The sequence below is a fragment of the Mirounga angustirostris genome, unplaced genomic scaffold (genome assembly GCF_029215605.1).
Source record: "Mirounga angustirostris isolate CCGP_5_RB_7025 unplaced genomic scaffold, mMirAng1.0.hap1 SCAF_5, whole genome shotgun sequence".
Lineage (NCBI taxonomy): Eukaryota > Metazoa > Chordata > Mammalia > Carnivora > Phocidae > Mirounga > Mirounga angustirostris.
The window spans coordinates 148,516,135-148,525,813 of NW_026991713.1; the positions used below are offsets into that span (position 1 = coordinate 148,516,135).

General features: G+C 56.6%; 2 protein-coding genes across 2 annotated transcripts; both read right to left on the bottom strand.

The window, feature by feature from the left end:
- Positions 1–507: 507 nt before the first annotated feature.
- TNP2 (transition protein 2) lies at positions 508–1,819 on the bottom strand. The gene is made up of 2 exons (XM_045871719.2): positions 1,435–1,819; positions 508–524 (listed from the first exon to the last, which is right to left on the bottom strand). The coding sequence occupies exons 1-2, from the start codon at positions 1,817–1,819 to the stop codon at positions 508–510; spliced, it is 402 nt and encodes a 133-aa protein (XP_045727675.1).
- Positions 1,820–4,747: 2,928 nt separating this feature from the next.
- On the bottom strand, positions 4,748–9,184 carry PRM3 (protamine 3). The gene is made up of 3 exons (XM_045871724.3): positions 9,117–9,184; positions 8,993–9,015; positions 4,748–5,109 (listed from the first exon to the last, which is right to left on the bottom strand). The coding sequence occupies exons 1-3, from the start codon at positions 9,182–9,184 to the stop codon at positions 4,799–4,801; spliced, it is 402 nt and encodes a 133-aa protein (XP_045727680.2). The 3' UTR covers positions 4,748–4,798.
- Between the last annotated feature and the right edge of the window lie 495 nt (positions 9,185–9,679).

The window sequence follows — 9,679 nt, forward strand, 5'->3', positions numbered from 1 at the left end:
AGGGAAATAGGAGCAGGGTTCAAACTCGGGGTGGTCTGGACTTCAAAATGCACATTCCTAGCCCCCCTCCTGTCTACTGCATGTGGGTCACTGCATGAACAGGGTGGGGGCCTGTGGGCATCCCGTGTGTATGTGCACACTTGTGTGCACAAGGTGGGAGCATATAGGGCAAAAGAGGGCTCTGCCCAAGCAGAGGGCTGCCTGGCTGGCTTCGAAGTCTTCTTGGGAATCTCCAGCCCACATTCATTTCTGCTCCTGGGCTGGCACAGCCTCTTCCCTGCTTCCAGCTTCCACGCCAAGGCCCCAAAACATGTGACCCCCTCTAGTGAAATCAAAATGCCCACACAAGGAATAGTCATCCAGTGTACAAGCTTTAATCAAGGTTGCATAGAAATCACTGTAGTACCATGTTCCTGCATACAGGTGGACTTCTTTCTAGCATTCCACGTGAGATGGCGTTTCTTATTTGGGTGAAACCAACACAGGAACAAGCCATGGGGTGCTGTCTCAGTTGTATCTCCGCCCTAAGGGGTGGGAATGCGAAAGGGACCTTTAATAGTGGAATGCTTCACGCACTCACTTCCTTCTTTGCGGTTTGGACTGCTCATTTGTAACTAAATACGGGGTGTGTGGCTAGAGTTTAGAATGTTAAGATCAAAAGGATCATCTGTGAATTCATCCATTTATTCCATTTGTCACCCACCCATTCACAAATTCACCCACTCCATCCATTTATCCAACATGGCTTCATTTTAAACTATATCCAGGCTGCCCATTCAGTCTGTCCAGACATCTAGGCTTCCATCCATAGGTGCATTCATCCATCCAGTTAACCATCCGGTCAGCTCATCTACCCATTAATCCATCCACTAATCTGATCATCCACCCACCTAGCCAATCATTGTTTAACCAACTCAACCATCAATACTCCTACCTTCAGCTGTCCAAGTATGTCCAACCAATTCAGCTTCTTCTTACCATATCCAAACAATCTGATCACAACTATTGGTTCAACCGACTAATTTGTTACCCTACGAGCATCAATCAGATTTACCCTACCATGCAACATCCATTCCACTTTCCAGTCATTCAGCTGATGTTTCATCCCTCCCTCTCCTCAAGCCTAACCCTGTCACCCATCCCTCTCCCAACCAACCTTCTTAACAAATGACTTACCCATCCAGCGTCTCATCTACCCATCCATGCTTCCATCTAGCTAATCTGCAATCTGTCCATCCTCCCAATCAACCCATCCCAATTTATTGCAAGAACTAGTCCATTGGTGCATCCTCTGTACAACTTCTCCTTTATCCCCCTCGCCTGTGCTTCCTGTGGTCACGCAGCCTTCGCCTCGCTACCCTGGGGTCCACCTAGGCTGCTCCCCCTCACCTGGGGGTCGGCCTCGTGGCCCTTCCCCGCCTGCTTGAAAGGTACCTGAGCTCCGCCTCTTTGTTTTATACACCTGCTGTCTCCTCTTGACCACCTTCCTCTTGTTCACCTTTCCTTCCAAATTCTTTCTGTTTTTGGGGTAGCTGCAGGAATGGGTGGTGGGCCGTGGGGAACAGTGGTGGGAGTGCATGGTGTGTTTCTGGTGCCTCGGTGGCGGGCTGGGGTGTGAAATCTGGCTCTGGTAGCCAGTGGGGCTCCGGCTGCAGCTCCGGCTCCGGCTGCAGCTCCGGCTGCAGCTCCGGCTGCAGGTTTGGCTGCAGGTGTGGCAGTGGGAGCTGCAGGTGCACGGGCTGCAGGTGTGGCTTTGGGGCCGAGAGTTGCTATGGGGCTGGGTGTGGGTGTTGGGAAGGCTCTGTGTCTTGGTGTCCATGGGAGGCCACACTTGGGGGGCAGAGGCCACCTCCTCCTCCTCTTGTGGCACACCCAGCTTGACAGAGGCCCCGACGGCCCCTAGTTATATAGTTGGGGCTGATTGTGATGGCACAGACCACGTGGGTGTAACAGATGTGGCCAGACGGGACAAAGCCCCTGCCCCTGACCGTCGCCCCAGGGTGGGGCCGCTTGCAGGGGTACTCTGGGGGAGTCCCATCTGCTGGTTAAAAGTAGGGACCCTTGGGTCAGATGGAGCTGGGCCTGTATCCCAGATCTGCTGTTTCCTTTCCTCTGGTCGCTCACCTGGGCATTGGCCTCTCCACGTCCCGGTTCCCCTCTTTGTACAACGGAGACAATATGAACGCCTCCCTCCTAGGATATCGGATGAGTTCAATGAGAGAAGCGATGTCCAGCGGTTGGCTTGGGGCCAGCCCCCAGAAAGAGCTCAGTACCCTTTGTCTAAGCATTCCCAGTGCGTCTCATTTTTCCCCCCACACGGCATGGAAGCTAGGAGCGCCTCTGACCCCGGTGCAGTGGGCCGGCTGGCGGACGTTGAGCAGGTTGGATGAGAGTCCCTGGCAGACTGATGGGTGGTCCTGGGCTCTGCCTGGTGAACTCGCCTCCCCAGTTTGCACTGATGTCCATTCTTGGGTAGAGTATTTTGGTTTTCAAGGCTTGCTTTCCTTATCCAACAAAGGGACATCATTCCTTCCTTTGGGGTGTTCTTCTGAGCCTGAGGTGCCCAAGCAAGCCCCAGGACACCCCTGAGAGCCTGCCTTTCTCCCGATTCCCGCCTGCCCACCCTGCTCCCCTCCTTGCTGGTGGAGCCCTGCCATACGATTGGAATCACCCTGGCCCTGCTCAGACCTCCCAGTTCCCAGAGCAGAAAGCCCACACCTGCGTTTGCCCCATCAGAGCTGTCCGGTGCTCCGTCTGCAGCCACCTGCCTCTCCCCACTCCTTGGCCGAAGCCCTTGCAAGGGCTTAGCTCTTGGCCCCTTGGCCTGTACCTCCTATTCTCGCCTGCCATGGGACTCCCTCTCCCTTCCCCCCAGCCAGCCTCCACTTCTCTCCATTGCTCATGCACAACTTTGCACCTTGTTGTGAGGCTTTGCTACAATCTGCTTTTGTTGTAGGTCAGTAATAAGCACTTCCCGTCAGTCACGGTGAACACTACTCTCATTGACTGAGCACTTCCTGTGTGGCTGGCCTCCGGGCCCTACCCTGCCCAGGCAGCTCTGCCCTCAAGCCTCCCCATAACCCTGTGTGGTGGGCTGAATGGTGGCCCCCCAAAGATATGTCCATGTCCTAATCCCTGGACCCTGTCACAGTGAGCGTTTTTGGAAAAAGGATCTTTGCAGATGTAAGTAAATTAAAGATCTCGAGAACATCCTGGATTATCCAGCTGGGCCCCTAAGAAACGAATGCACCCTGGGAAGTAGGTATGATCATTAGATTGTAAAAACGGGAAAGAGGCTCAGACTCTCTGAGTGACCAGTTTTGAATCCAGGTCTGGCCCCTTCTGTTCCCGCCTCCCGGTCACGAAGGGACCCGTGGGGATTACGGAAGGCGCGTGCGGCTCTGTTCCTATGGCTTGGCCTTGTGTGGGCTCGGTGGGGCTGGTTGGGAGATCGCTGCTGGGCCACTCTGTGAAGACCCTTTCTGGGTCTCTGGACCATCTCCCCTCCCCTCCCCCACTTCCTCCCCACCCTCTCCCCCCTACCGTCTGCCCCCCACCCTCCCACCACCCCTCCATGGCTGACTCCCCACATCCCCACCCTCGAGTGCATAGTGGGACAGAGACTGTGTTTTAGTGTTCTCAGGGCCCGTCGTGCCTGGCTTACAGCAGGGGCTCCATCGATGTTGGCGAATGACTGGGCAGGTAGACAGAAGGACCAAACCAGCCCACCAAGCCACAGCAGGGCCCCTTCCTTCAGGCGACACCCATCCTCCGCCTGCCGAAGGCCTCAGTGGAGGCCTCCCCCTTGAGTAACTCAGGGCCCCTCCTTACCCTCACGTATAGCTCCCAGAGAAACTGAGGTTCCCGTGGAAATACTGTGTCCCCTGCAACCCCTCCCCAGCAGCCCCGATCAGTGCTTGGGGGACCAAGGGAAGGGGGGAGAACACATTTGTCCTTTCTTTTGGAAAGAGGAGAGTCAAGGGAGTCAGGGCAGGATGGGCCACAGATGCATTCTGATGCTTCTCGAAGGCCAGAGTAAGCAGACGCAGGGCCCGGTTCTGGGTCTGGGTTCCCGCTGCCCGTTGCTGTGATGAGGGCAATGGCAGCTGGACCCCTTGATAAAGGCAGAAGTGAGCCTCTGGCGGGGGTGGGGGGGGCTGCACAAGTGGTCACCTTGAGTGTGAGGATAGTAGCAGAGGACTCGAGACCCCTCCCTATGTTCTGAGCCCCAAACCAGGGCTGGAGTGGCAGGTGTAACCACCATGACCCCAGCAGCACTTCCTGTGTGCCAGGCCTCATCCCACCCATCCCCCGCGGTCACTTCTCCTAAACGAATTAACCTGTGGGGTAGCAGGGAGGGGCAGGTTGAGGCTCAGAGACAGACAGTGACTTGCTCAAGGTCACACAGCTAGCAGAAAGAAATTGGAGCCCAGGTCTGCTGAACTCCCAAGCTCCCTGGCCCATGGGGTGCTTCCCCCCTCCATCTGCCCAGACTCAGAGACGAATCTTCCCCCTTTCCCTGAGCCCCACCCCCGACAGCACTGGCTACCACATTTCCCAGCCCCCCGAAGCAGGGGAGGGTGGCTGAGAATTCATGGGGGTGAGCCTCATGAGAACTTCTGGCTGGACCTCAGGAACAGGGGTCACGGACTCCTGCTCTTCAGCCTCCCTGAAACACACACAAACTCGTGGCACCACAGGAGAGCAGAAGTCCTTGGAGACTTTTTATTGACTCTTTTCTGAACATTCTTCTCGCTGGAACAGTGGCAGGCCCCTCTTCCTGGGCCACCATCGTGGGTCAGGCATGCGTCTGCTTGGGCTCGGGGTTCTGCTGGGCCACAGGGTCTTCTTCGGCGCTCTCCTCCTCCCGCCGCTCGGACTCCATCAACAGCAGCTTCCCCTGCACCGGGAGCTCTTCTTCCTCCTCCTCCTCCTCTCCCTCCTCCTCTTCCTCACCCTCGGACGATAAGGAGAAGTTATCCTGACTCACGCAGGCCACGAGCTTCTTCATGGAGGATTCATGGCCCCGGCTGTGGCCTGTGCCGAGCTTGGCACAACGGGAACCCATTGCCCGCTCTGGCTGCCTCTCCAGACTGGGCAGGAAGGCCACTGGGGGCAAAGTGGAGGGGCTGTGAGGACAGCAGGCAGGGCGCTGACATCACAAAGGGGCCCCTGGAGCCCCCCAGCCCCACCCTTGGATACCTGAGTCCTGGACCAACACCTGACTCAGATCCCGGCCACCAGCAGCTCCCCTAAGTTCCCACCACCTGCAGGCTGGGTCAGAGAATTCCAGGCCGGCCCCCTTGCCTTGCCATGTTACCCCCTCCACCAGGCCTCATTTGTGCTGGCAAAAGGCCCCCTTTTAGCTGGGATGACAGATGGGGATAGAATTTCCAGAAGCAGGAGAGCCCACAGACTCCTCCCCACATTCCAGAAATACCCAGCCCGAGAGAGAGCTGTTGACAGTATGTGAAGACGGATCAGAATAGTGGCTCCTTTTGGGGGAATTGGCATGAGGGAGGGGCTGGAAATGTCTGGTTTTTTGACCTGGGGCCAGGGAAGGGGGCTGGTGGGGGAGGCCACACGGGTATACTTAAAACTCGTGCTCTATGTATAAGCTATGCTCCTAGAAAACTAAAGAAAACCCTCCCTACTAAGTCTTTCCTGTTTGGGGATCACAGGTCTCTTTACACACGCCCATACCACACAGTTTTCAGCATGGGAGGGGAGGAGTCCTTCCTGAGCACTTAGGATGGAAAATGGATTTCCTGCCAATTTTCTGCCCCCAATCCTCAGTGGCTGTGGTCTGCTGAATAAGGACCCTCCATGGCTTATCTGAAGTGGGCCCTTAATGTGCTCAGAGGTGTCCCTATAAGAGAGGCAGAGGGATTTCACACAGGGAGGGCAGTGTGCTCACGGAAGCAGGGATTAGAACACTAAGAAAACTAGGAGGCGCTTCACTCCAGAGGCAGGAATGGGTTCTGTCCTGGAGCCTCCAGAGGGAGCAGGGCCTTAAAAGTCTATGGCAATGCAGGGCCTCAGACTGTGCACAAGGCCTCACTCCGTCCTGCAAGGGGCTTTGGTTCCCTCCATGCTGGCCTTGTTCTTGCTGGAGCATGTCCACCTCGGTCACAAGTCCCACTTTCCCCAGCTACCCAGCACCCCCGAATATTAAGGCAGAATAGTGAGGCCCAGCAGGAAACCCTGAATCTGGGTGATGGAAGGTACCCACAGTGTCACAGGGTGACCCGCCAGCACAGTACGGGATTTAGTTTTATCATATTCATTTACTCTTATATCAGTGCCATTTGTGTAAAGGAGACCCTGACAGCCAAGTGTATTATTATCTCAAGCTTTATTTGGCAGATGACTTTTGCTCATTGTAGTCAAGATGTTGTGGGCTTCGGCATCTGACGTCGGGGGATGTCTGTGGTCTCGTGAGGTGGTTCTTTGGTGGGTGACTTTTCCTTAATTCCCATCCAGGGCTGTGATGGGCCCAGGAAGGCTTAGCACCGCCTTCTGTATCTCCTCCTCCTGACCCTTCTGGAGCCTTTTGGGAAAGAGTTCGGGTTACCGGGCCGTGGGGATGGGGCTCGGTGGCGGGGAGAGGGTGTCCCAGGGGGCAGGGTGTGTCCGGGGCGGGGACTGGCCAGACCTCTGTGGTGCCTCCCGTGCCTGCAGGTGCATCTTCGGCGCCGCCTCCTCCGGCAGGAGCGTCGCCGCTTTTTATGGATCCTGTACCGCCTCCTCCGGGAGCAGTGCCTGTGTCTATAGTGATAGCGGTCTCTGTGGGTCCTTCCTTCCACCGGGATGTCCTCCTGGTTCACTGTCTGCTCCTGCTCCTGGCCCTCTTGCTGCTGCCCCTGCCCCTGCTGCCCATGGCCCTGCCCCTGCTGTGGACGCTCGCTCGGACTCCTCCCGCGGCAGCGGACCATGGTGCTGGCTGGGCAGGTGGCTTAGGTGGAGTCTGCAGCTGGCCGTGGGGGTGGGGGAGGAGGGCTGAGGCCTGCCCACCTGCTCTTGCTGTTAATGTTGGTCTGGTTTGCTGGCAGCTCTTTGGGGACTTGTATATAAAGGCGGCCCCCCACTATGACTCGGGGGCCCCACCCCACCATTGTCCCCACCCCACCCTGGCCTGGCCAGTCCCCTCACAGCCAGCAGGGTCTGGAAGGGCAAGCCACCCTTGCCTTGTCTAGAAAAATGTGTCGCCGCAAGGACATCTCTTGTCCATGTCATTTCTGGTGCTTCCTCCCCACTTGGGGGCTGTGCCATGATCTGGGAGTTTATATGGGTTCTCTGCACATCACCGTAGGCCAGGTATTGGTTCAGTGACTTTCCGTACATCAGCTCCTTCTGCAATTCCTCTTTTCCAGAAAACAGGCATACGGAGGTAGCGTGACAAACAAGGAGCCAGGCTAGGCATCAGTCTGTGCCCATGGGAGGCTGCCCTCCAAACGTGCCATCTTCATGTCACCTGGGCCTCACTGTCCTTTGATGATCCCATTAAAATCCAGAATCAGAATCAGAGCAACTGAATGAGGCGTCTCCCCCATGGAGGTTACCTTACGTGCGATAAGTGGGTCCCGTGTGGTCACACAGGGGTCATGAGCCAGAGAACACAGGTGGCCTCAGGGATCTGGGAAAGACAAACCAGTTCTACTCCCTCAGAGCCTCCAGAAACACAGCCCTGCCCACACCTTGGTTTTTAAATCATTTTGGAATCCTGGCCTGCAAAACTAAGAATAAATTTGTGTTTTAAGCATTGAAATTTGTGGTAATTTGTTAATTCCACCCTAGTATTCATATGCGGTTATTAGTGCCTCAGTCTTTTGTGGTTATTAGTGCCCTTGAGGATGGCACCTGTTAATATGAAGGCCCAGGGATCACCTCCATCTCCATGGCTAGAGCTTGCTGGCTATGGGGCGGGGGGCAGGGGGTTGTGTGTCCAGCCATCCTGCCATTATCTGACCGGGTCCAGGAAGCCACCTAGTGACTGGGGTCATGCAAGCAGGTTCAGTCCCATTCTGTGTCCTTACCTGAAGAGACAGGGTCATCTCTATTCCTGTGTTGCAAGACTAGTTTGAGGCCTGGATGCTCAATAAATGGGAAGTCATGACTAGGGGCGTTTCTGAGGTGCTAGGTAGCCCTGTCACTTTAGGGCATTGGGTCACTGAGCTCCTGCTCACTGAGGAGTTGCCCTGGGCTATGCTCTGCCACCATGGGATGATTGTAATCGACAGGCTCTTTGAGGTCTGCTTGGCTCAAAGTGTCCAAGAGTCTCATGAGCCATCTCCACGGCTCCCTGGGATTTTAAACCCTCCACGAATCCCGTGGGAGGAGTGGGCAGGCGAGATGGACAAGTCACCCCATTTCCTCAACCAGGGAGGTTATTTTCAGCTTCGCTCCGCTGCCCCTCACCTGGGGCAAGGCACCATCACTATGCACCAACCTCGAGGGCTGCCACAGGACCAGCACGGGAAGCAGAGAGAAACCAAAGTGGGCACTTGGGGGAGAAGTGAGATAGAGATAAACCTGGAGCTTATCTGGAGCTGGTAAAAGTTTCCTTGGTTCTCTGGGGGTGGGAAGCCAGCCCTGAGCCCGCTTCTGTAGCCCATGTCAAGCTGCCCCCAGGACCCAGCCTCCTGTGGCCACCGGGTGGGGCTCACAAAGGGGTGGTTGCAGGGGGCATGGGGGTGGGGTGGGAGGGCAGATTCCTTTCGGAACGAGATCCACTGACCACTGGCACGCGTGTCGCCTCTTCCCCAAGCCCTCCCCCCCTCCCACCGAGCCCCCTCAAGGCAAAGAGGCGAGAGGAATGATTTTTTCATCATTTATTGACAGGCGGCATTGTTCATTGACAGGCTCCTGTTCATGTCATTGAACTGGTGGCATGTTCACGAGGCGGCAGGAGGGTCTTGGCGGCTGGTAGTGGTGCGGGCAGGAGTGCGGCGGGCCGGTGTTTTCTGTGCGTTCATCTTCTCCTACACCTCACCATGGTGTAGCGGCGGTAACACGCTGCAGGGGGACAGGCGGAGACAGGGAGTTTCAGCACGGTGGGACCCCTGCCCCTCCAGGTCCTCCCCAGCTCCCCAACCACAGGGTGCCGGCCCCTTCACCTCTCCTTCTCCGCCTCCGACAGCACCGTCTCCTTCGGCGGCGGCATCTCCGTCTTTGGCGGCGGCATCTGCTCCGGCTATGGCTACGGCAGCATCTGTATCTGGCCATGGTGCTGGATGGAACCGGCCCGGATGCTCAGAGCAGGGGACCACCTGGGTTGAGCCAGCCAACCTGTGAGCAGGTGGAACTTCGTGGGCTGTGAGCCCGGGGGCTGACTCCTGGGCCTCTTATAGACATGGGGGGGCCCCTGGGCATTGTGAGGTCACAGAGGCCTGGACCTCACAGACACCCCCCCCCCCCCCGCCCGCCCACCCTGGCCAGAGCTGCCCTGATCGTGTCCATATATGGGCATGTGGGAGGCCCCTGGTGGGAGCAGGGTGGGGCCATGTGACACCCGCCCCGAGGTCACCAGCCCTGGGGAGACAAGAAGGCTTCTCACTCACTCACTCACTCAGTTACTCAATTAACAAAAAATTATTGAACACCTACTATGGGCCAGATTCTGGGCTAGGCCCTGGCATCCAGGGATAAATAAGGCCAACATGTTCTTGCCTAATCAGCT